The following is a 26101-nucleotide window of genomic DNA, read 5'->3' on the forward strand; positions in this document are numbered from 1 at the left end:
GCCATGTTGACGTCCCAACCCATGAGTATTCAGTAGTTATTAATACATTATTACATGAATACTCAGGAATCGTGGGTTTGTCCACACAAATCTACAAAGTCAGCCTTCATTTTGATCTGAACTACACACCTGTAAATTTCTGTGACTGTATCTTTCACGGTTGTGACACAATCTTTCCAAAGACATGAAGATCTGTCAAACTACTCAAAACGGCCTCTGTGGTACTCAGACTGACAAGGTGGAATCAATACCAGCCACTCTGTCACAGCTGATAATTAACCAATTTTGTATAATTTAGAATATTTAATAAAATGCCCAAAGTTACTGAACAACAACAAAAATCACTTTCTTATAATGAAATAAAAAAAAATACAGACATTAAATGTACTGGACACAATTACTGGTAGCCTTTTGACGGATTTAAATTAGTTCCTCAAACAAACAAATAAACATATAAGACCAACACCTGTTTGTCCACATGACCTGAATTAACGAATAGGGATGTTTTGGAAAAAATACATATGTTTGAATCAAACCATCATGTAACACAGCAATTAAAAAATTTCTTTAGGAGTAATAATTTATAAACATATTATGAAAGAGACAAAGACTTCTGTTCCTTCACTGTTTGTCTAAAAAAGACATTTATTGCTCAAAAATAAAATAATAATCCTACTTTCTTAATTAAGAGTAGCACCTGCATTTCAGAAAGTCTGTAGATGCAGAAATTATAGCATTTTTTACTAAATGAATACTTTAACAGTCTTTTTTCTTTCTTTTTTTTTAATACACTAGATGTAAATGTTTTTGTGTGACACTAACAGACATTGCAGAGACCGTCTCCAGAAACACTGCAACAGCAACCAAAATCTCCAGCTTCCCCATCATCACCAGACTGTCAGAACCAGCTTAAATGTCAGCCAGACTTCTATAAAGGGGACTCCTCCCCTAAACAACATCCGACCAGTGTGCACCAGTGTCCGTGGCCCTGCTTTTCTCGCTGTTACATAACATGTAATATTTAACCACCTTGTCTCCACAGCACTTTCCTCAAAAACACATTCAAACCTGTGTAAAAACCTTCAATAGCTTCTCATGTGAAGAGATGAGGAGGTAAAGACTCCCTTTGTCCCTGGACATTCACCAAACCAGGTTTATATGAACTATCATATCTTCTTGAAAACATGATTGGAAATATTGATTTGTTTATTTATGAAAACTTAGACAGCTATTAAAGATAACTCTAGAAAAAAAAAGAGAAACCCTCGTTTTCTCTCTATCACATATGTAATCTGAAATTTGATTTGTTGGTCTTTATGTAGCTGTATTTTCTTACAACCTTCAAAAACGAAGAATGAGCCGCAGCACGTTCACCTCACATGACACCGCCATCATGCAAACTGATTAATGGAGTGAACCGATGTAAGGACAACTGCCACAGAGGAGAGGGTCTCTGTACTTTTATGGAATAGTAATACAGTATTAGTAGTGGTAATATGGAAGAGTAATTACATGGAAATGTGCCCCACTCCCCCTCATGTGTTTTTGATGATCTGTTAATATTTTCTATGGATGTTAACTGTGCTGTGATTGCACAGTTACCAGGAAGCCAACCCTCGCTGAGTTGACACAGCTGTCCAATGGGACTCAAAGTCACACTGCTGTAGCCGATTCAACAATTAATCCTCGTTTGATGTAAAACCTTTTTCCTAATGCTGCAAACCTGGGCTACAAATGTCACCAGCAATTAAATTTAATTATATATATTTTTTTTTTAAAAGCCACACAAAGCTACAAGCATCTGTACCATACCATATACATATAAATATATAGCCTTTATTTATTCATATATATGTGTTATAAAAAATATTTGGACACACCTTTCCATTCACTTAAATGGGCACACCTGTAAATTTGTGTGACTGTATCTTGAACAGTTGTGACACTATCGTGGTGACAATATCTGTCGACAGAGAGACATAAACACCTGTCAAAGTACTCAAAACCGCCTCTGTGGTAGTTCCCACTGCAGGACATATTTTACCATGATAACACACACTCAGGCTGACCAGCCAGTCTGTCACAGCTGGTAATGAACCAATTTGGAATAATCCAAATATTTAATTAAATGTCCAAAATTATTGAATGACAACAAAAACACTTTCTTATAATAAAATAAAAAATACAGACATTAAATGTAGTAAGTAAATGTACTGGACACAATTACTGGCACTCTTGGGGGATTTATATCTGTTCCTCAAACAAACTAAAAAACATAGAAGACTGACACCTGTTTGTCCGTATGACTTGAATTAACCAATGAATGATGGTTTTACTGCACAAAAAGTTTCCAGTTTCTTTTTCACAACGGTGTAGACAGAGAGCTTTCTGAGAGTATCAGAAAAGCTATTATCAAAAAACATAACAATTCCAAAGGCCGCAAGGCAATCATAGGAGATCTTGAAACCATTTCAACGGCTTGTATCAGGAAGTTTCACAGCTATAAAACTGTTAAGGTGTTAAGTAGAAACTCAACGAGAGAAGCCTGTCAAGGCTGGTGAGGCTGACCTTGAGCAATCTTGAAGTGGTGGTTTAACCCGCATCATGCGCCATCATGGGAAAGGTCATGTAGGATCTTATTGGAAGAAAGGCACAAAAAGGGAAGACTAATGTTTGCAAAAAGTTTCATAGATAAGCCACAGTCTTTCCAGGATAATGTTCAATGGACAGACGAAACTAAATAGAGCTCTTTGGGAATGCAGTGCATCAGTTTGTTTATAGGCGACGAAATGAAGCTCAAGGAAAACACCATACCTACAGTAAAACGAGGTGGAGGCTCCATCATGCTGTGAGGCTGCTTTACTGCCTCTGGTACTGGAGGCAGTGAATGTATTAAAGCAATAATAAAATCTGAAGATTAACATGGCATTTTGGAGATAAATGTGTTACCCAGTGTAAGAAAACTTGATGTGAGGTGACAGTCTTGGGTAGTTCAGCAGGACAACGACCCAGAGCTTCACACCAAACAGCACAAAAGCATGGTTGGAAAGGAAAAGATGCACAGCAATGAGTCCTGATCTAAACCCCATTGAAAACCTTTGGGGAAAGCTGAAACCTGCCATTATAAAAGAAGCTCCTGCAAATGGAAAAAAAGTCCTTGAACACATATTAATGGAAGAATGGCGGAAATCAACAGACAGGTACAAGAGGCTTCTAGCAGCTACAAGAAACATTTAGAGTCATTGTAACCAAAGGTTCTGAAACCAAATATTAGTGAAGGGTGCCAATAATTTCCCCTTCCATTGAATGGGATAGTGGTCTCAGACTTTTGGACCCCACTTTAAAAACAGTTAAAACCAATTTAGTGTAGGATAAAACATGAAAACATTTTAAAGAAAAAAAAGGAGATATTTAAAAGGAGTTGATGAATAGACTTATGGTTAAGCAGGTAAAAAGACTGTTGCAGTAATAAAGTCATGATGAAATGAAGGCATGTAAAATGGTCAGTGATACAGAGTTGTTAGTAGGAGTTTGTAGCATTTTGAAGCAAATATCTTGCATGTTCTTCCTCATACTCACTGCTGTTTTGTGTGTGTCAGGATTTTTCTATTTTATCTTTCTATTTCAAGGGCATTTATCTTGACAATGTTGTTTTCCTCTTGTGTCATTGTTTTAAATGGTATTTGATGATGTGTAGAAAGACTACATCTTGATCAGCACTCTTGAGAAATTAATGTATTAAAGCTGAATTGTAAGGACGATACAGCTCTCACACAAACCACGAGAACTACTTAAGTTTTTATTTATATTTCACTGGGTCATAAATTTTTTTTACAGAAACAAAACCCTGCAAAATATGAAAAGTCAAGACACACGTCATCAAAATGGTTGTCCTTTGTTACATGTAATCCAGAATTTCTGTTTCCATCTCATTTTCACTTCCCTCAGATGGCTGAAATTCATCATCGTCATCTTCCTCATTCTCACCATCCTCCTCCTCCTGTTCCTCTGCATCCACATCTCTCACTGAGGATTTTAAACTTGCGCCTTTGCGTCTGCTTCTCTTGGGGAGTTCTGGCATCGCTGGGGGAGAGAAATAACATCAGATCACAGACCATTGGGTCTTCTAGTTAACACACCTTTCAATGCCGTGTTTCCTTGTTACAGGAGCCAAAATCCTGCCCCTCTACTGCAACAGCGGAGCCAGCTCTATAAAAGTGAATGTCCGTGACTGAGTGAGTGATCGAGTTACACCATTGGTCAGCCGAATGCCACGTGACTGAGTCATGAAGTTGCACCATTGGTTGGTCACCCAAGTGTTGAGTTTCCCCATTGGCCATTGCTCTTTCAAAATGTATTGGCACAAACAATTTCTATCGGGGGGGGGCGTTTACAGCCTGCAGTGTTTCCAATTAAGTGCATTTATCAAATGCTTCAGACCCCTTAAGCAAAAATGTTTTTTCATAAAAAACAAAAACAAAACACACATGGCAACAAAACTAGCAGCTTTTTGGATAAACCTACTTTCCATAGAAAAGAGTTTGCAGTACCACCCCGCAAGCGAGAGGAACACGTCTTTCCACGTCTTTTCAGTGAGTGTTTTGTGAAATGCTGCATAATTTCACCTCTCTGGGGCAAAGGAGCTATATATAAGTTTTGTTATTGCTACAGAGCTAGCGTCAGCGTAAACAGCTGTTACCAGTCTAGAAGAAACGTTGTGAGGTCAGCATCAAACTTCATTCCTTTACTCTGCAACAGCTATCTTACGTCTTTTCTTCCACTGAAGTTAGCACGCTGAGCAGCTAGCCCCGGTCCATCTTGTCACTTTCTGATAGCGGCTCTCTGTAGCCTCCAATCTCCCCTGAAGAAGTACCGCTGCTCAGAGGTCGTATTATAACCTCTTGTCTTGTAAACGCAACAATGGCCGAAGCTCTTGTCAAACAACAATCACCACTACCCGCCCCCGGCAGGAAACCACATTCAGCATCACAGAAAACCTACACATAGCCCCTTTAAAAGCAGAAACAAGACTAAGAGTTGGCAGACATGAGCTCTGTAAGGCTGTACTTGGCTTTGAGCTAAATGCTAACGTCAGCATGCTACAGCAAAAATGTTAACATGCTCATGTTTAGCAGGTTTAATGTTTGCCCTGTTCAAAATCTTAGGTAAGCCTGTACAACGTTCAACGTTCCTAAGTTTAACTGTTGACAATTCTGGGCCATGAAGTGTGATAAGGACTCATAAGTGGCCACTGATTCACTTGAGGGCCACAAGTCTAAAAGATTTGGTGCCACTTGACTACTGAAAGAAAACAAGTATGAAAAATTACACAGAGCAAAGAAAGCTAGCCGGACAAAAGCTAACCAAGAACACAATGTGTGTGCGCACACATGGATCTCACAGGACACAGGACACAGTGTCCAAGAAGTGACCCTTACCTGGTTTCTGTTCTCGGATGACCTTCTTGATCATGGCTGAGATCATGTCCCTCAGCTTGTCCGTGGTGCCAACAACACACCAGCCGTCCCGCTCGTTACATATCTGCTCATTACCGCAGTTCTGCTCAATCACCTCTTTGATACTGGAAACACACGAATAGCTGCATTACACCCAAACAGTGGTGGAAAGTGCTGTGCTGAACTGAACTTTTAAGGTTTTATTACTTTACTTTTGTTTTTCCTTTTCTGCTACTTTATACTTAGTCACCTTAACATTTTAAGATCCCTAAAACGGAAATCAAAATCTGAAAAATTACATTTAATTGTAGTAGGACAATTGATGCGACATGTTTTTCTAATTTATAGGACTTTTCACTTGCATACACTCTGGCATCAGTTCGATTACACTAAAGCAGTTGAGATGAAAAATAATACACACAACACTGTAATGTACCTTTCTACATCCAAATCACAGAGCTGGTAAAACATCTGTCTGTGAGGAGGCAGCATGCCCTCTCTGAAAATATAGGACGACTCCTGTGGGGATGACACAGCAGCAGGTATCACCATATCACAGCTTGAAACCAATGAGCATCTTTGGACATGCTCCAATAATGAGTTCACTTAACGTGACCTTCACTGACCTTCAGCTGGTATGTAATTGGGGCTGTATCTCGACTGGAACTAGGACCCTCCTGAGCTGGAAGATCCATCACACTGGCAGGCTGGGGACCTGGGAAGAGCACAGCAGTTTTTCCACCATGTTGTCATTTAGTGAGCCGGGCTGTACAATATACCATTAATTACTGTCAATGTGTTTACACGGCTGCATGAAACCAGGATATGCATGCAATCAGACAATACTCTCACAAACCTCTGACTGTATTTTAGAAGCACTTCTTACTTATTCTAACTGTAGTGTGTGATTTACTATGTGATGCTGCTTCTTCATTTCTTTTTTTGTTTTGTCTATGTGTGTACATGGACAAGAATTCTAGCTGGGGGAATCAGATTTCTTCAATCTCCTAACCAGATCACAGACCGTTGTTCCTTGTTTACGTAACATTTAAGAAATCAGGGTACTGCAGAAAGCCAACTGTGACCTGGTTATTTGTCAGCTAATTCACCTGCCCTGCCCACTGCACATGTACAGTGCAAGGCCATTGACGTTTTTTGAGCCTCATATCTCAGGTCAAACAATCTGCTTGGAAACGCTTGTTTTTATCACTTGTGTTGATTGGGTTTTATGAGGTCACGTGTTATTTAATGATGTTTAGGGGACTTTAAAGACATTTGTCCCCTCTGCGAGGGCTTTGTTTGCTGTGGGCGTCCATATTAAATAAACACATACATCTGAATAAAGTCACCCACTCACCTGCTTTGTTGAATGTGATAGGCAGACTATAGTTAAGGGCGCTCCTCTTGGCTTTTACTGGCATGTCAGATAGTGAATAGCCTAAATGTGGGAAAAACAGCAGCCAGCAGTCAGTGTCAGGCAGAGAGGTCGGACTTTTCATTGAGATTCAAAATAAGAAAAAAATATTCTACAATATCACAAAATACTATTGTTACTACTAGTAACTAAAAAACTCCCTGGCAAACTGCTCATCAACTAACAAAATACACTGACTCTTGTCCCGTCCTGCCTCAGGCTCTCACCGTGCTTGGTGCTGCAGCGGATCCTGAAGTCTAGTATCTGGTATTTCTTGGACTCTGGGCTCTTTCGGGGGTCAAAGCCCAGCCTCACCCACAGACTCCTCCATGGTCCTGTCACCTACAAAAGTTAAGTCTGTAATTTAACTTGAATTTAGGAAAATGAGATGTTATTATTCTATGGCAGTAGAGAACAGAAAGCTAACTAAAGCTACTGAGAAAAAGTAGTTCAAACAACTCTGTAAAAAAAAAAATCAAATATACAATTGACGTGATACAAAATTATAACAAAATATACAAACAATGCCACTGAGTTTATTGAAAAAAGCTCCTACTTGTTCAAAGGTCATACATAAACCATAAAATGAAATACCTCACTATTCATGGGAAAGTGTTGGAACATCAGCTTTGGTTTTGTAATCACCAGCTGGTTCAGTGTGACCATGGTGATTCTTCCTCAGGCTGAGATTCAGGAGGTTTATCCATAAGGATGTTGTCACTGTGTGAGTAACACCTACCCATGGCTTTTGCACATGCACTACACAAAGGTCAAGTGTATTGTGGTGACTGCCTGACCAATGCATTTCCTAGGTATATCTCCATAGTGGTCCTTTCCTTTTATGGCCTACAGTTGTTTGTAGTTTCAGTCGTTAATTACACAAAAATGTCCAAAAGGTAATTGAACTACTTCAATCACTATGCACAAGAATGTAGCTGAACTGTTATGAAAAAGCTAAAAGGAAAGTTTTCTGTGTGTAGACTGCAGCTTCATTTCACACAAACTTTTTTAAACTTATAACTGCAGCCTGAGACAGCAGCTGCCCACTCTCAGCAGCGTTACCTGCAGGAGAGGGAGGAGGGCGGAGGAGGTGACCGATAGTAACCTTTGTCTGTGTTCTTCATTCAGCTTCAGTCAGCAAACCTGTATAAGCACACTCGAATATTTGTTTATTTATCGCAGGCTGTATCGTCATGGAAATATTGAACAGTGCTATCGCAGATTTTCCTCATATGGTGCAGCACTAATATTCAAAAAATAATAGATTTCAGGTTGGACTTTTTCTGTTCACTTCCTCACTGAGGCTTCGGTGTGTATTTTCACTTAAGTTTCACTGTTTCAAAATGTAACTGAATGACATCATGGAAAATGAACTGAACAGCATTTATTTTTTTCCCCCTAAAATGCAACCTCACTCTTTAGCAGGGACAGGCTGTCTCCTCAGCTCACCATGTAGTAGGCGAAGACGGGCAACAGCAGTTTGAGTTTATCAGGGTGGATGTTGATGTTGGCCTTGACCGCGTTCCGGGACCAGATGGGCCGGCTCTCAAACATCTAGGCACAAAATGTTTGGTTTGAGATAAGATAAAAGCTCAGAAACGGAAGGAAAGTCATACCTGCGTAATATTAAGCAACAGTTTCCAACTTCAAGCAGATGCTATTTCTGGAGTGAGAACTGGTTGATTATGATGGTTTGGTCAACAGAGTGACTACTGAAAATAGCCTGATGGCTGATCTGATCCTCCTTATTCCAACAATAACACATATTCTCCTGTTGTAAGCAAGTGACCTTAGTAATCAGAGGGTGCGTTGCACAGAAGCACACAAACCTTTTTCAAATGTTCTTCAGCCTCTTTGTCGGACTCCTTCAGGCAGACTCGTGTCCAGTTGAGCCGGGCCGGCTCGAGGCACTCGCTGGGCACAGTGGCATCGCTGAAGCTGACGAAAATGGCGTTGTGGGGCCGCCGAGCACGATTCAAACCGATAAAGTTCTTCTTGTTGAGGGGCATCTGGCTATAAACACAATGGAAGGGACACAGAATAAATATATTCCTGGTAAACTGCAAACTTAAAAACATAGAGTTTCCAATATTGACAAAAATAGATATAAAAACATCCATTTAAAATTCTTGAAACACTCCATCCATGCTGTATATCTGTACCAGTCGTTGTGGCCAAATCAGGGTTTAGGCTCATGTAGTATGTTCCCAACTTTTGCCTTACAAGAAAATCAAAAGAAAGTCAGCTTGTAAAATCTGAGGAAAATTATGCTTCACCCACAGAGCTGCTAATGATTTTTGATGGATGTCAGGCCGGTAGAAATAATCCACGGGACTGTCGAGGCGTGAGAAGATGGCCGGGGGAAGAAAGAAGGGCATGGGCTGCTCAAAGAACTCTTGATTCTCTGTTTTGCGAAGGATGATTTTGTCGTATAAAGACATGTCTTTCCCACCTTCTGAATGCACAGCGAGGCACTGAAAGTCTGCAAGCCCTGCAAATAACAAAGATGTAATCAGAACAGTCACCTCATCAGTTCAAATCCTGTCTCTTTAATAAAGATCACATCACTGAAATTCACATTCTGTTGGTTTGAGATGTTCAAAGACTTCATAGATGAGAAGGACTTTTGCTCTCGCCTTGGAATTTGTATGTTGTCCCTATGACTCCGATCACATCCATGTGGATCTCAGCATCCTTGGGGTCTTTCTTTCGCACCCGCCGCCGCACTCTAAGGAGGAGGTTGCTGGACGGGAAGCGGTTTCCACACAGAGAGTGACAGAAAGGGTCCTGAGGTCGGAAACGCAGCTCAAGCCGCCGGTTGGGGTGAGCGAAGGTCTGTAGATAAACAAGAAACACAGACAGATATCAGATTATAACAGTGAGGACAGCTATGACCACAGTAAAGGTGATGACAATCAGCTACTCCAAAACAGCCACTAAGGTGACTCTATTCAGTTCACATTATTCAAAATAAAACCGATGTTAGGCCTAGTGCCAAAATGTGTTAATGTGATACAAAACATCCAACCTGGGGCTGTTGATGGCCCCATGTTGCTGTTTCTCTGATTTAAACTACAGCCCTAAAGACAACAATCTTTTGAGAGGTGGACAACGTTTAGGAAACCCTGAAATATATATAAGTTCAAATGCCCCAACACCATATATGTCTAATAGTAATACAAATGTACACTCCACATCTGTCTTACAGTTCATAGCACTTGGCTATCTTAAGACACATCAAGGTAAAGCCTGACATTACAGAGTAATGTTCAACCTTATGAAGTCTGCACGCGACACACATTGTTTTAAAGCAGACAAAGTTAAAATAATAAAGGCACAGGCACGATAGCCACAACAGTTTGTCCCAGCTGCGGTCTACTTACTTTGGACACTCCTTGTTCACCCCCGAGAGTCTCCAGCATCTTGGGAACACTGTTTATCACCGCCGGATACTCCACACACACCAGCCTGTTGTCCTGCAGCTTCACGGTGGACGAGCTGCCGGGCACATCATCTTCAGCCGGACAGGAAACAGTCAGTTCTTTCAGAGTAAAATCCAACTTCAGCTCATTGGAATCCGCCATGCTGCTTCTTCTATCTGCGTTATTTAAATGAAGACACTTAACACCAAACATAGCCCGCTAAAACACCCATAGCTCCCAGCTACCGCAGCATGAGTGTGTCCAAGTGCAAAATATCGCCGGGCGGAAACGCTTGTGCACACATACAGTTCCGCGGGTTTTTATTAAACCAAAAAAGTTATCCTCTACTTACTCTTTTTGATATCAATCAAGACGTTGACTTAACAACTCAAATTTAAAAAAAAAAAAAAAAATCTTCAAGAACATTCAAGCAGGACAGTCAAAAAAATGGTCCCTTTTCTTCTTCTGTGATTTTTATATATTTTTTTTTCTTAAATATTATATCGTTAAATAATGTGTTTGCATAATGCAAATGATTTTACATTAGTCCATTGTTGGTTCTTCTATATGCAGTTTTAAAAAATGTCACAGTCCTCCCCAGGGGAGGTGTTTCGGCATGTCCCACCGGGAGGAGGCCTCGAGGCCGACCAAGGACACGCTGGAGGGATTATATCTCTCAGCTGGCCTTGGAACGCCTCGGGATTCTCCCGGAGGAACTGGTGGAAGTGGCTGGGGAGAGGGCTGTCTGGACCTCTTTGCTGAGGCTGCTGCCCCCGCGACCCGGATCCGGATAAGCGGAAGACGACGAACGAACGAACAGTCAACTTAATGTGCATATAGACTACTAAAATGAATTGGCAGTTGCTGAACATCTTCTGGCCACATGATGGCGCTGTACAACCAAACAAAATGCAGCCAGTGGAGGAAATAATTATCTGGCTGTGGGAATAAAATAATGCCTCCGTTAAAGTTTATTAACAAAAGTAACTGAATCTTTGTGGATGCACTTTTAAGACTTTATATTAGTGATCTGCCTATGTGTTGTCATTTCATATGCAGGACTGGGTATTTTAACATTTGCAAAAAGTATCTTTGTATTGTCAGAAGGAGACGTACACTGTTTTCAGAAGGACCTCAGTAAAGAGGATTTGCGTGTTGTCCCTCCCAGAAACTGTCAACAGACTCTCATCCCCTCAGAGAAGGAACAAGCCTCTGAAAAAACAGATGTGTCTGTGTGTTTACCAACTTATTTAAGATGCTGTTATAAAGGCAATTACAGCCTTAGTGTAACACTGTTTACTTTGATTCTAGTTTGTCCTCTTTTCTCATGTCTTTCAGGGAGTGCAAGGCTTAACACTAGATTTGCACAATGTGGGTCAGTGGCCATTTCACTTTTTTGAATCATCTTCATTTGAGTTGGCGGTATATAGATTTTCTTTTATGTTCTTTTATCCTATTATTTTTTAAGGAACAATCTGGGACTCTGATTAAGTGTTTTTATAATTTTGGAAATGGAGCTGTGAGTGCAAAATGACAGTCTGCTGGAATGGTGCATTCATGTGACATTGTAGAGATTGGGGAAAATAACTTCCTCAACTGGAGGTTAGCAGTGAATGGGATGCTGTTTTGCATCTGACTCTAAACACTGCAACTAATGAATTAGGCTCATATTATTATGTAACATGTTGGTAACACTGAATTACATCCCTGTGCTTCCAGTATAGGGACAGGTTTAGCCAAGCTTAAAGCTTAAAGATAAAAAGCAGTAAGATAAAACTCCAAAGCTGTCTAAATCACACTGTTACTTTGTTTTTCACAAATGTAGAGATAAAACCCTAACCTAAACAACAAGCTAAGAGTATGACCTATTTCTTGACCAACCAGCACCTGCAAAAGCCCAAGTCTATCCTCAGTGGTGTTTCCAGTTTTGAGTGCTGTTGTACATGTAACTCTTAAAGCTAGCTTGCAAAATGAGAAGTAAATAGTAAAGCTTTGAAGTTCTTGGAAAGTTTAGTTGTTTTGGGCTACGTAACAGTTCCCCCTTGCACACTAGTGTTACAACTAAACTTGGCTGAGCAATTCCTGAATCAGTCTCTGTACTGGATACACTTGAGTCAAACAGAGCTTCAATTAGTGGTGTTGTAACACCTGTGCTTTCCCTGCTATCGCATATGAAAACAGATGCTGTGAAAAAGCTGGTGAATCCACCCGGTGAATTGAAGTTAATTATGCGCTCTCTTTTAGCTGTTTCTTTGGTCCCTACAGACTCCTGAGGGAAACATCTGGCTCCTGCTAATCCTTGTGGTTTACCAGCTAGTTGCTAACAGTGTCTGGCTGCTGTTTGGTGCTGTCCATACCTATTCAAAAGATCTTATACTATTGGTGTAAAGTAGATGGCTGGAAATGTTATTTTTGTTTAAGGTTTTAATTTTTTCCTTTTTTTTCTCCTTTGGGTTTTGTTTTACTTCTCTTCTGAATCTCAGCGTGTTGTGCCAGATTCTAGTCTCTGCACTCTTCACTGTGTTAACTGTATCTGTTCTTGTGAGTTTACTACTTTCTTCTTGCGCTTCCTTTTATGGCAAATTGACATATCAACAGCAAACAACTGTAATCAACTTCAATAAAAACATAAAGAGTGACATTCAGCCTGTACAGGTCTATCACAGTGTTACAAAGCTCAGTGTTTTGCGGGAGGGAAAGAGGTGGGGGCAGAGGGCACTGACTGACAATCTGTTGTGTGCTGTGGTGAAGTGAAGATTTTCATGATCTTTCTCTTTCTTTCTTCTCTCTCTTTCTCATGGGGGTGCTCACACATAGGATATCCAGCTCTTGGTGCTATCTCAGTCGAGGGCCTGTCCGCTCCTCCCTGCCTCTCTGCTGGCCTGTTCCAGCCGTTACAGTGTGGGGAGGCCATGATAAGGTTATCAGACAGCCTCCATCACCCGGCTCACGCTGGAAGAGCCTGCTGCCCTCAGATTTCACCCCCCCCCCCCCAATGACTTCTCACTCAGCATATCCCCTCTCTCTCCTGTCATCCCTTCCCTCAGCCTCTGTGCCTCTGGACCATCAGCTCGCCGCCGTGTGTCAGTTGGAAAGGCTTTCTGTATGCATGGCCATGTTTGGATGTGTGATGTAGGCATTAGGCCACGCCCGCAAGGCCTATCACTTTTCTGTAGGCAAAAAGAAGGATGATTATCAGTTATTTCCTCCACTACACTCTGGTAATTTATTCAACAAGTGGATCTGATGTGAAGATCCGCCCACGGTTGTCACACAACTGCACACACATTAAAAATTTAATAACATACGACTTTCAAAATGCTAAGAAGTCCTAGAGTACACTAAACCAGTGGTTATCCATTGTTTTGGCCTGTGACCTTTAAAACAAAGCAATGTTTTCTTGTGACCCATAATAACTTAAATATGTCTGCACACTATGATATTTCTCCCTGTCTAATTTAATTTATGCTAGTATTTGCTAATTAGCACCAAGCAGAATGGTGAGAATGTCATAACGTTTTTGGTCATAAAGATTTTGACCTGACCTGAAAAGGTTTCGTGACAATCCATCCAATAGTCACATTTCAGTCTGGACCAAAGTAATGGACTGGCAGACACTGCTATCCACAGAGCCATGCCACTAGCTAGACTAGCTAAGTTTTATTTCTGCTTTCCTACCCTGTGTATCATCTCATGAACCCTCAGATTTATCTTGTGACCCACTGGAGGTTAGGAACAACTGCAGTTGAATATTTTGTAGAAATGACGCTGCCTTCAAATCCTGCAGGAGAATTTTTTTACTAAAAAGATTTCAGCTGCTATTGAGCAAACAAGAACAATTAAATATAAATTATTATTCAATGCCAAACAACATCAAATCTTTATTTTGAAAAACAACAACAACAACAACAACAACAACAACAACAACAACAACAACAACAACAACAACAACATTTTGCAGTTATTGGACAGGTTTGATGAGTAAACAGAGGGACGGAGAAGGGGATGATATGTGGCCCCGTGTTACCACATGGCTTATGTCCATAACAGCTGTACACCTAAGATGCCCTTGCCACTGCTGTTTCACCACATCCATGGTGCTGACACATTTTGTTGGCATGTCAAACATTTGTTGATAAATTAAAATGTTTGCAACAAAATGAAATCTAGTGAGTAAGGGATATAAATAGGACCTTTACTGGCTGCGGATGCTTGATGATAAGCTTAAAGGTCACAGCTGAGAAACTGGTATTTTAAAATGATTTCTGAAGCTCACACTTGTGTGTTCATGAGCATCTTCTACATTGGCAAGTAGTTTTTTTTTCTGCTTCCTGCATTGGAGTGTTGGAGCTCCTCTTATAATAACATCAGGCTGGATGTAACGTGAAGGTTGTGTCCTAGAAAAAGCAGCCTCAAGAAATGTTGATCTATTTCTTTCTCATCCCGCTTGTATGACACTTTTTGGGTGCAGCCTTTTCCAGACGTCATCGCTGCACTTATCTGTAGGAGGGCAGGACCACAACACAGTGTTATTGGCAGTCAAGTAGTATCACACCCCCCCACACTGTGTGACAGCAGCGGATGTGATCATACAGCAGCATCTTCCTGTGTCCAGTCATATAGAGGAAATCTGCTGACAGTTTATTTTTATATTTGGATTATTCTGTCTGTTTTAAGAACAAAGTGATGGATCACTGGCATGCCATTCAACATTAACAATCGACTTTACAAAAACAGCACAATTCTAAAGCTTTCTTGTTTATATAATCATGACTTATAATTTATTTTGCCGTTTTATTAATAAAACGTGTATGTTCTGGGTCACTCCCAACAACAAAACACTTACACCATACACAAACAATATTGCTATTTCATTATATAGGCTATAACATTTATATTTTTTATAAAATAACATTATGATCCTTTGTGCAATGCAGTAATTTTATGCACAAGCACATTCTGTGAAAGCATTTTTTCTTTTCTATAAACAGCATCTCTTTGGTTTATTAATACTTGAAGCCCCTACGACGGCATCAGTACCAGACCTTGGTTGTCGTGGTTACCATAATAAATGACTGTACCAAGAGTACCGAACGTTGGTTAGTATAATAACGGTCATGGCTTGGTTATGTTTAGACATTAAAACTACTTGGTTATGTTTAGGCATTACCACTAAGGGTTAGGAAAAGATCATTATTTGGGTTAAAATAAGTACTTCCTCAACATCAGACGATCTTTGTTGTCAAGGTTACAATAATAACGACGAACGGTCATGGATAATAAAAACAATATAAAGTACTGGTTTCACATGGAAATCGAAAACCGATCTCCTGTGTCTTATTCCTGAGTTTTGTTGACCCGTCCATCCACTCTAACCTCCTCCTGACGTGGACTTTGTTGCTTTATACTACATCACCGCACTTTTCCCTTTGCTCCTGTCATAATTACTACGACCACTAGATGTCGCCTAGCAATAAAACGTAACTTTAGGTCGTAATAAGCTGCTGCACAAACGACCTGTGGGCTCGTTTTTCACAGGAGGACAGTCTCTCTGCTGCTGTATGTTCTCCCTGGAAATGAATAAGGTATCATCATATCTAATTTCATCTTGTAACCAAAGCCACAACTTCCTTGAATTCAAATTTTAGAGAGTCTCAGAGAGAAATTTGATATTTGTGCTGTCATAGTATTTCATATTATTTCATATTGTTTCCTTGTTTACTGTAATGGTTGAACTTATTGAACCAGTTTCCGTTCTTGGGCTCTATTCAGCTCATTTCACATTTTGGCCCTGATTTTATGGAAAGATCTGCAAGAGAGGGAAGGTTTTACGTCTGGGAACATTTTAAGAAACACAGAGAAACAAGTCGCTCTAGTCATGTGAATCTTATATTGATGAATCAGCTCACATAGAAACAGACTGAATGTAGAAAAGGAAGAATCTGAGTCATGCAACTGTAAAAGTGTTTTTTTTTTTTGAGAGAGGGGGGATGTGTACGTCCAAAACAAAGCAGGTACAGGTATCTTACAACATTAAATGATTTCTCAGATTCCCATGATATTTCTATGATCTACATAAAGGAGAGAAAGTGGGGATCTCCCGCTCTGTCTTCCATGAATGTGTCATCATTGCCTCGGGCATGTTCAGCCAGCCATCCATCCATTCTGCAGTGTTTCCACAGCACAGGCCAGGATTCATTTGCATGGAACTAATTTGCAAGACAAATTTCAGCTCTGTGCTCCAAGTCTTTACCTGCTGTTTCAGTCAGTGTGTGTGTGAGAGAGATAGAGACACAGAGCTGCATTTGTATTGGGCTGTGTTGGTTTTGACAACACAGAACTGATGTTTGAGTCTTGATTTTTTTAATTTGTTGGTTGATCTTTACAAGATGGAACAGATTTGGTAGATTTGTTAGAGCTGAGCCTGTTTCTGGTGTCAGATTGTGCTGTAACTCCACTGTCCAGGCAGCGCCTTGCTCACATGTTATGGATATCTGTCACACTGAAAATAGCACTTTTAAAATGTATTAAAGGTATTATGCTGAGAGCCCCAATGGCTCACCTGGTATAAAGCGCGTACCATAGCGGCCCAGGTTCAAGTCTAGCCTGTAGCCCTCTGCTGCATGTCATCCCCTTTCTCCCCAGCCCGTCTGTCTCTCTCTCACTGTGACCATAATAAAATCCAACAAAAACATCCCGTTCCTACCTGCCTCACAGAATAGATGTGCAAAGCTTCCTCTTACAATAATAAAGCCAAAAATAAAAAGGAAAGATATTGTGCAAGAAAAACTTTCTTTTGTTACTGCATTTCTGACTGCTCTGTTTCCCAGTGAAGCTTAGTGAGATCTGAACAGTTAGAAAGGCAAATGTGCAACTATTGGGATACCACAGACCCTAAGGCAACATATATGCAAATGATCAAAGGCTGGGAAACCACATAAACAGCTCCACCACAGTCCTCTTCTGCTACTTTGTCTGACATCTGTGTTTAAAAAAAAAAAAAAAAAAAATCAAAAGTACTCCACTGCATGAAGCTTTTCCCACCCATACACCTGTTCACCAGTGAAGGAATTACAGGTGCACACAGGCTTGCGCGCTTTCTTCAATTTCTCCCGTTTTTCCCCAGGCTATACCCCCACAGTGCTGCCCCTCCCCTTTCAGGACCTATGTCCTGTTTGTTTAGTCCCACCCAAGATGATCCTCTGCCTGTCTTTTCTGTTGGGTTACCTGTGCAGGATTTTGATTTGCTCTGTTTCCTCACACCAGGATGCAGCGACAAGGCCTAACTGTTTCACAGGATCACAACAGTCCCTGTTGCCCTGGCAATATCAACAAATTTTGCATAAAGCCGTCAGATTTGTTTGCCAGACAGTAAGCCCTCACATCTCTTCTCCTTCCTGTTCATACACTGATTTCTTCTCCCCCACTCACCCATGAATAAACTTTTTGCACTTGAAACTGTGATCCCACCCTTTCATTTGCAAATGGTCTAAGTGTGTTTGATCCTGCATCATATGTTATATCTCATTCATCCAGAAACCGAAGATGTTTAGCTGCACGGTTTAGAGCTGGTATACTTCCTCTGTTGACATGACTTAAAACATGTGAGGCAACTGATTACCTTAAATAATGTAAGTAATGGATGATTGAGAAACTAATTTGTTGGAGTAAATAGATGGTAAGTAACATTTTATGTTCAAAACACTAAAAGACAAATTATTTCTACTTAAAATGAATATTTAAGTTGAGAACACTCAAACTGTGTCTTGCTTACTGATAAACACACAATGCAATACATTTTTCAAAATGTAATTCCAACAACATAACAATAAAACACACATTATTGCTGACATATACACACAACACATTCAACGTACAATATCCTTCCTAAAAAGAGTTAGTCACCTCTTAGATCAGCTCACCTCTGTCCAGGTTCGGCATCACCTGCCCAATAAAGTTAAAAGATTTTTGGCTACTCCAGATGCAGTTCACTGGGCCAGACAGGAGGAACATTGCTGTAAGTGCATCTCTGTCAACACATGCCTTCCAACATGATCCGTGGGGTCAGGTGAGGAGAAGCCAGGTTTAGGGCCACATCTCCCTGAAGGCAGCGGACTCCAACAGCAAAGTGATTCATCAATATCCTAACAGAGTGTGAGACAAGAAAGTAGTAGACCTACTCCTTTTTTTAGTAGTGAACCAATGATTTGCTTGCACGATCTGAGTGGACTCATTGAACTTAATTAGCTATTTTTAAGTTTTGCTAGTTCTATATAACCAATGTTAGCATACAAATCGAAGCAAAAGAAGAGGTAATATTAGCTTGGTTTAATCCGCTGGAGACAGCTCTTGGTGAGTGAAGGAATGAAGTTTGATGCTGACTTCACAACGGTTCTCCTAGACTGGTAAATAAACAGCTGTTAATGCTAACGTTGGCTATGTAGCAATAGCAAAACTTACATATAACCCCTTTAACTTAAAAAGCTTGATATTAGCAGAAAGGCTTTTAGTCACATTAAAATTTGAACTCTCAGATCGTCAGAGGTGAAGGTTCTGGGTGATATCGGCTTTGAATTTTTTTAAGTAGAAACCAATTTTATGTAAATAGTGCAGGAGGAGAACCGTTTGTCTTGAGCTGTGTGATCTGGATTTGATCCCATTTTCTTTATTACTGTTCAAATCGTGATCAGTTATGATGATTACTATGATGATTTTAATTTTTTTTTTTTATTTATCATTGTCCATGAAATGGCTCAACAAAACCCTGAAATATTCTGATGCACAGGTGAGTAAAAACTAAAGAGACTAGCCATTTAATTTTTCTATGTATGTGTGTGACACAATACCAAAAGTCATTTGTTCATAAGATTACTCCAAATTTGGCTGTTATCATTATCATGAATTTGCATCAGCAGTTGGTCTAACTTACCTTAAAAACTAATTTTTACAAACTCTGACTGAGCTTCACTCAGTGTTTGTCAGATTTAAAAGGCTGGGATGATGATGATCTGATTTGCCTCAAGCAGCTTAATGTCCTAACAGGTTTGGTGTTTGAGGAAGGTGGTGAGTTAAAGTAAATCCAACAGGCTGGCTGGGTGTGGTGACAGTTGACTAAGTAATCAGTCCCTTTTTCCACAGCCTCGTATTAATCCCTGTATCCCTCACTGCAAAGGCCGAGCAGCGACACTACTGCAAATATACAAGGGTGCATGAACAAAATTCATTATGGTCTGTGACAGTTTGTGCAATTCTGATTTTTTACCGAGATTATAGAGCTGGATTTGCCTCTTCAGCAATAACCAGGAAGCAGCTGGGCACAGGGCACATTGGCATATCTAATTTGGGCGACGTAAAAAATTTCCTCCATCCTCTTTCTAGTCGGCCTTCAGGAATGAATAGCGCTCCAGCCTTTGGATTTGCATGGTGTTCCGGGTGTGTTATTTGAATGCATGCTATCTCTGGTCCCGCAAGAGATTTTCACCTGAGGCCACAGTCATGTAGTTATTGTACATCCTGCACCCACAGGAGACTGACTCAGTAAAACACACAGAAAGAGCCTGAAAGGGCCGAACAGTGAGAAAAAGTGTGTTTGCAGTGCTCATCGCGTCATCTTAGACAAACACCGCGCGTGTGTTTTACCTTCTAGCTGTGAAGGATTGTATATTTCATTTCGCTTTGCATTTCTTCATTGAGTTTTATTTAAAGAGACCAACCAAAAATTTTCTTTCTCACTTCACATTTTATTTTTCAAAGGAAAGCATTTATCAACTCACATACAGAATCAAGCTAATTTACATTGCTCAAGCATATTTTAAATTAAATATAGGAAATCAAAAATGACATCAGTAAATCTCCCATTCATCCACATATAAACACATCTTTGAAAGAAGACAACTTCCAATATATTAATTAAATACATTCTAATTAACTGCTCAATTTCTTTATGACACAGATGACATTTTTCTTAAGTTAAATTGCCTTCAATCAGAATTTGATTTCACAGCTTTCTTATTCTTGTGCTTTTCTCTGTAAAGATATTCAGGTTACATTAACATCAGCTGGTCGTTTCAGAAACAGAAATTAATTGTACATGTGTACAAACACTTGCTACTGTTGAGTTTGGCTTTCACTTCATGCCATGCTGGCTCTCGTGGTGCCGGCGGAGATCCACCTTACGCTGGAAGCCCTTGGAACAAATGTCACATCCAAACGGTTTGAAGCCTGTGTGCTTCCTGCTGTGGGTGATCAGGTTGGAGCTTTGGCTGAATGCTTTACCACACACTTGGCATTTGTGCGGCTTTTCACCTATAAAATGTAAAAAAATAAATAAAATAAATAAAAACAGTGAGAAATCTACACAGTCAAATCTTGGATCGTTCTCAAACGATATAACACAATGACTCCGTTTCTGTAATTCTGGAAAATCAGGTTTGTCATCTGCACTTAAAATGGTGCCACGTATTTTTACCATAAAAAATAAATTTTGCACTAATATGAATGAGGGAAGAATAGTGCCATTGTTCAGATTTGTCAAACATTTATTGGCAACAAATGTGGACTGCATAGAGTTCCTTTCACAGAGCTCTGCACGCAGCAGGAAAACCAGATATGCAAATCGACAGGACATTTGTATAAGTTTCTTTTTCTGATTTATCAGCAGTTATATTACTCCTGGAAACAATTCCTGCATGCTGCACTTGGAAAGCAGATTATTACAGCAAGAGGAGACATGGACAGTTTTACTTTTTTACTAGTATCATAAATATATGTCTGTCAGACAATCTTCATGTTGATACTTACCAGTGTGAATGTACGTGTGCTTCTTCATATCGGACTTCTGGTGGAACCTCTTGCCGCAGTACTGGCAGGGGTAAGGCCTGGTGTCCGAGTGGATGAGCAGATGTGTGGAGAGGGTGGAGGAGCGCTTGAATGATTTCCCACACATCTTGCACTCAAAGCTTTTTTCCTGTTCAATGACAAAGAGCACAAGAAAAGTGTTAGATGAGAGAGCAGGATGTCACAAATGCTGAGCTTCAAAGTTCATTCTTGTCTTGGAAACAACAGTTGACAAAATAATCTCACTGCAAGGTTCATTTACTGTAGCAGTACTGTAGTAGTTGTTTCAATCATAAGATGAGAAACAGAATATCTACAATTCCTTCACAACTGGGAAAATTTCATGTGGAGGAAGACCACGTGATATGATTGAGAGCCCCAGACAAACTACTAAATGGACCTTGTGGTGAGATTGTCTTGTCAGTGTCATAAAAGATATTAAAAGTCAGTGAGTTGCTTTTATTCAGTTAAACACTGTAAAACCTCGTTCTGGGATTTAGTGAAATCAACTAATCTTTTAATTAACTTTATGTAAATTAATAATCTATTAACTATTAACTATTAGTCAGAACTTCAATTCATTAGTTCCTGTGTCTCTAACTCTTCAAGTTCAAAAGTTTTAAACATACAGTACTTTCCAGCATGTTATAAAGAGTAGTTTGAAGCCAGATTTCTTCTTGGATTAGTTGCATGATTAGTACTGATCACTATTAATTAATTGTGATTTTAAAGGGGCATGTCACCACTTTTACACATCAAGATCAATTTGTTTATTGAAAGTGTGAGTAATACACAGTCTGCAAAAAAAACATTTGTATTATGTCTTCTGTCTGGAGGAGCTTTGGCACATCTGCGAAAATAACTCTGATGGTGTCACAGTGAGGGTCTAATGAAGAGTGGTGCATTATGGGAAGTGTAGGATCCAGCATTTTCGAAGCTTAATCAACACTTGGGACTAAACGTCTGAATATCTCAGCGTCTGCCCCTTTAATTCTGATCATTTAGTTTTGTTTTGAAACTGTCTCTCACAAGTCCTCCAAACTTTATTAAAGTGCTATAAATAGTTGGACTACACCTTTTAAAATGACGCATCTTATGATGTTTAGAGTCACTGATGTACCTGAGAGTGGACATTCATGTGTTGCTCCAGACTGACTGCGTGACCGAAGGTTTTTCTGCAGATGCTGCATCCGAAAGGTCTCGTCCCACTGTGCGACCTCCTGACGTGAACCTCCAGTCCGTGGGGTGTTGAGAACACCTGAAAGAAAAGTTCGTCCATCAATAAAGCCTGCTGACAAAGTGAAATCACTCTACAGATAGTTGTTGTATGTGCAGGCGTGAGGCCCGACATGCGGCGCGTACCTTGTCGCAGGTGATACAGTGGTAGGTGTCAGAGGTGGGGGAGTAGTGTGTGCTGCAGTCCAGAGGCTGCTGAGGCTGTGGGCTGCGGCTGATGTGGGTGCCGTACAGAGAGCTGGCATGCTGCAGCACGGTGGGGCTGAAGCTCATCTGACGGAGCTCGTAGGAGGAATGCACGGGCTCCCAGGCATATGGCTTGTAGTAAGGAGGGAATTCTGCCATGTGAGGCTCTGAGGGTGCACATAAGCAAACGCAGAACCATGTGTTACCTTTCTGATATAAAGTTATGCTATAGACGTAGTAGAGTAAGATGGGGGATGAATGCACTGGTCGCTCACCAGTAAGGAAGTATGGCTGTGTGGGAGCTGCAGGAGGTCTGGTCGGCTCTGGATGAACAGGTAAGGGACACGCAAGCTCCGTCTCCTCCTTTTCTAATGAACTGCGATCTGGATCGGGAAACTGCTTCTCTGACCGAGGCCTGTCTGAAGAGTCTGTGCTCTGAACAGCCGGTGGGACTTCTGCAAATCCACAACAAATAAAAAGTGTGATTGATTCAAGCAGAAGTCATGGCCCTGCGTGATTAGACAGCAAGTAAACACCCTATAATAACAAAACCCTGCAGTTCCTCTCAGAGGACATTTTGTTTGAAGACATTCTGTAGATATTCAGAGCTAAACCTAGAAATTTACAACTAGAGACTGATGTATTAGTTAATAAATGGCAGATGCATGATTAATACATACACCTTTTTTTTTTCTTTTTTTAAAAAATTTGCCTAAAAACTGACGTCCATGCAAATGTTTCAAACACAGCAAGCAGCTTTAAAATAGGTATATAGGGAAATAAAAGCAGACAGCAGGAGTTGAAATTTCCTAAACATTGTATCCCTCATGTATTCAGATAAAATCATTGTTTTTTGGATTCTCACCTGTACATATCGGGGCCTTCGGCTCGTCTTCATATGACCGGTGAACATTGAAGGACATGCATCGTTTGTTTTTCACCAGAAATGACCGGGGCATGTTGATTCTACACCAAACAAACGCCAATAGGTTAACTCTTACAACTTATTTAGGAATTTAGAATAGATGTTAATAAAGAAGTTTATCATGTCATATTTGTAAAAAACTAAACAAAACTGTCACTTTCCAACATGTTATTCTAACATCATCCGGATACCTCCGCAATATCCTTTCCGCCGAAATTACAGGTGCGTTACTCTGCTTTAATGCAGTCAATTATATTAGGCTATCCATATGGTAAACTAACTAACTGATTAACAGAAAATATTTTTTCTTTATATTTTGACAGGCTGGAAGACAAAAAAAACTGCAATTAATTACCACATTGTAGACATTTGCTCAGTTTGCATTCATGAAAAACTAATAAAAGTTTCACTTTAGCTTGGTTTACTTTTATTTCACAGGCAGGCGCTACTCACCGTTAACCGAGCAGGTTCCCGTCGAAATAAAAGGCGTCGTAATTTAAAAAAATAAATAAAGTAGTAATAATAACGTCCTTATTCTTTAGATGGGAGACGGCTCATGTGTCGTTAAATCCTTTCCCAAAAGTCAGAAAAGCAAAGCAGTGTATAACCATCACACTTGTTGCTGTCTCTTTTCTCCCCTCCCTGATTTTCAATCAGATAACTTTGCAGGGGAATCTGAGTGTGGTTGCAACCAATGAAAAGGCCAACCTGCAGATGGAAATTTGCCTAGAAAAACACCGGGCCTGTGCTGCCCCTGCAACAGTTACACAAAACACCAAGTGCTCCCAGAAACACATGTTGGGATTAAAGAGAGAGATTTGAAGTTTTTTAAATGTTAATGCCTCAAACGAAAGACCATTTATTTGCATCCTACTGCATATTTGCAATGATCTTAGAAAGACATTTAATTTGAAAGCAAACATAGGTTTAGAAAAAGATACATGTTAACGTTAAAAAGTAAAAAACAAGTAAGAATTTCAACCAAAAAAAAAAAAAATCCAACAAACTATTCCCACCTAACAATGTTTGATTTACATGATTTACTCCAAGTAATGTGTGTATGACTTGTGTGCAGGATTTAAATGGCCAAAAGATCATATGAGAAGGCAGCACCTCCAAAGATACACACACCAAACCAGTCCTGGAAATTAACACTGTTGACTTTTGTCTGTGTTTATTAAAGCATTATCGATATTCTTTCATGACAGATTTCTTTACAGGATACTTGTAGGCTAATGTCACATATGCATGCGATACCGAAGAGCAAGATAGACATTATAGGCTACGACAAAATGGACAGTTAAATATTTTTTGGAAAATAAAACAATAAAAAAAAAGAAAAATGAAAAATGATCATGTCACCTTGCAGAGTCCAGTAAAAAGGCAGCAAGTGGCAGAGCCGAGAAACACTTTGAGAAGTGGATTCACATGAGGGAAGCAGTGCAAGTACGCCATCTTGTGGACACTTGCATAGGTTTCAGGGATTTAAAATTTTACATGTATGTTGACAGACGACTGAACCATTAGTATATAGGGTAATTATAACCTTTGTTAAAATAGTCATTTACACCTGTTCTACAAGAGACAAAATGTGTAATTCACTTAAAGGTGGAAATGGATAATGACAGATGGAAAACTTTTACCAACAACAGATGAAAAGCTATCTGAATCAGTTTAGGAGTAATAAAAGGTTCAGTGACTATTTCTCCACACTTTTAAATTTAATAAGCCTTTATGTTACATATGTACTTTTGTGCACATTGCCTTTAATAATGAAAATCATTCATGATAAATTGTTGCTTTCTTGTCAGATGGACAGGTTCACAATGAAGCTTCATGTGGAACCTTGCTCAGTTTCAATTCTCAGTTCCATTATTTATGTTGCCTAACTTGCATATCAGAATTTAGAAACTGCAGGTTTTATATTACTCCTCTTTATTTACTTATAATACTATGCTATAATTTTTACTGCCCATAGGTAGCGCATGCTACTCCTGCAGGACTAGAGCTGCAGGTCTGAAACAGGGATATATAAACAGACACACACAGCCACTGGTGGAGTCAATATTGTCTGATATGAGGCTGGTTAAAGTGGTGAGGGCCTCTGAAACTACACTGGTAACCTTGTCTAGACCTGTTTGTTTATTATGTGGTTCTGTTTGTGATTCTATTTGTTCTTGTTCTATCTATCTTTTTAGTGGCAAGTGTTGCTGTAAAAGAGCAGGATGCCTCGTTAACCTATTCTGTAGTTATTCATTAAGGTTAAAAATAACTAATTAGATGTCCGTTTCAAACATTCACTTCACCCTGTAAATGAATTGGCATTTTAACATGTTGGCATCATGTTTTTTGCATTATGCATTTAGCTACATTTATTCTACTGCATAGTGCACATCTCAACATATTCATTTGTGTTTATATCTGTATGCTCTTGGCTACCCTTTGCACTTCCTGGTTAGATGCTATACTGGATTTAATTGCACTGGCACTTGTACCATGACAATCAAATTGAATCAAGCTAATGTCACCTAACAACTATAGAACTCTGCTGTCTAGTTTATGCTGTATGGCAGCACCCAGTTAACTTCAGTGTAATACTTTACACTATCTACTACGTAACTTTTGG

The 26101-nt window shown here is 39.8% G+C and overlaps 2 protein-coding genes across 3 annotated transcripts; both read right to left on the reverse strand.

Annotated features, from left to right (window-relative positions):
* Window positions 1-3779: 3779 nt before the first annotated feature.
* gtf3c5 (general transcription factor IIIC subunit 5) lies at window positions 3780-10660 on the reverse strand. Of its 2 annotated transcripts, XM_022768023.1 has the most exons (12): window positions 10645-10660; window positions 10254-10468; window positions 9507-9705; window positions 9151-9361; window positions 8700-8883; window positions 8320-8424; window positions 7098-7212; window positions 6814-6894; window positions 6083-6171; window positions 5893-5975; window positions 5439-5581; window positions 3780-4083 (listed from the first exon to the last, which is right to left on the reverse strand). In XM_022768023.1, the coding sequence occupies exons 2-12, from the start codon at window positions 10452-10454 to the stop codon at window positions 3899-3901; spliced, it is 1596 nt and encodes a 531-aa protein (XP_022623744.1). In that variant the 5' UTR covers window positions 10455-10468; window positions 10645-10660; the 3' UTR covers window positions 3780-3898. The 2 variants fall into 2 exon arrangements, with proteins under 2 accessions (XP_022623744.1, XP_022623743.1); XM_022768022.1 differs by lacking the exon at window positions 10645-10660 and having other exon boundaries at window positions 10254-10616.
* Window positions 10661-20017: 9357 nt separating this feature from the next.
* Window positions 20018-24210, reverse strand: gfi1b (growth factor independent 1B transcriptional repressor). Its single transcript, XM_022768024.1, has 7 exons — window positions 23929-24210; window positions 23416-23516; window positions 22826-23005; window positions 22491-22717; window positions 22249-22386; window positions 21093-21258; window positions 20018-20597 (listed from the first exon to the last, which is right to left on the reverse strand). Exons 2-7 carry the CDS (start codon window positions 23507-23509, stop codon window positions 20419-20421), a joined length of 984 nt encoding a protein of 327 aa, XP_022623745.1. The 5' UTR covers window positions 23510-23516; window positions 23929-24210; the 3' UTR covers window positions 20018-20418.
* Between the last annotated feature and the right edge of the window lie 1891 nt (window positions 24211-26101).

This window comes from Seriola dumerili, unplaced genomic scaffold, assembly GCF_002260705.1.
Source record: "Seriola dumerili isolate Sdu_G_001 unplaced genomic scaffold, Sdu_1.0 BDQW01001387.1, whole genome shotgun sequence".
Taxonomy (NCBI): domain Eukaryota; kingdom Metazoa; phylum Chordata; class Actinopteri; order Carangiformes; family Carangidae; genus Seriola; species Seriola dumerili.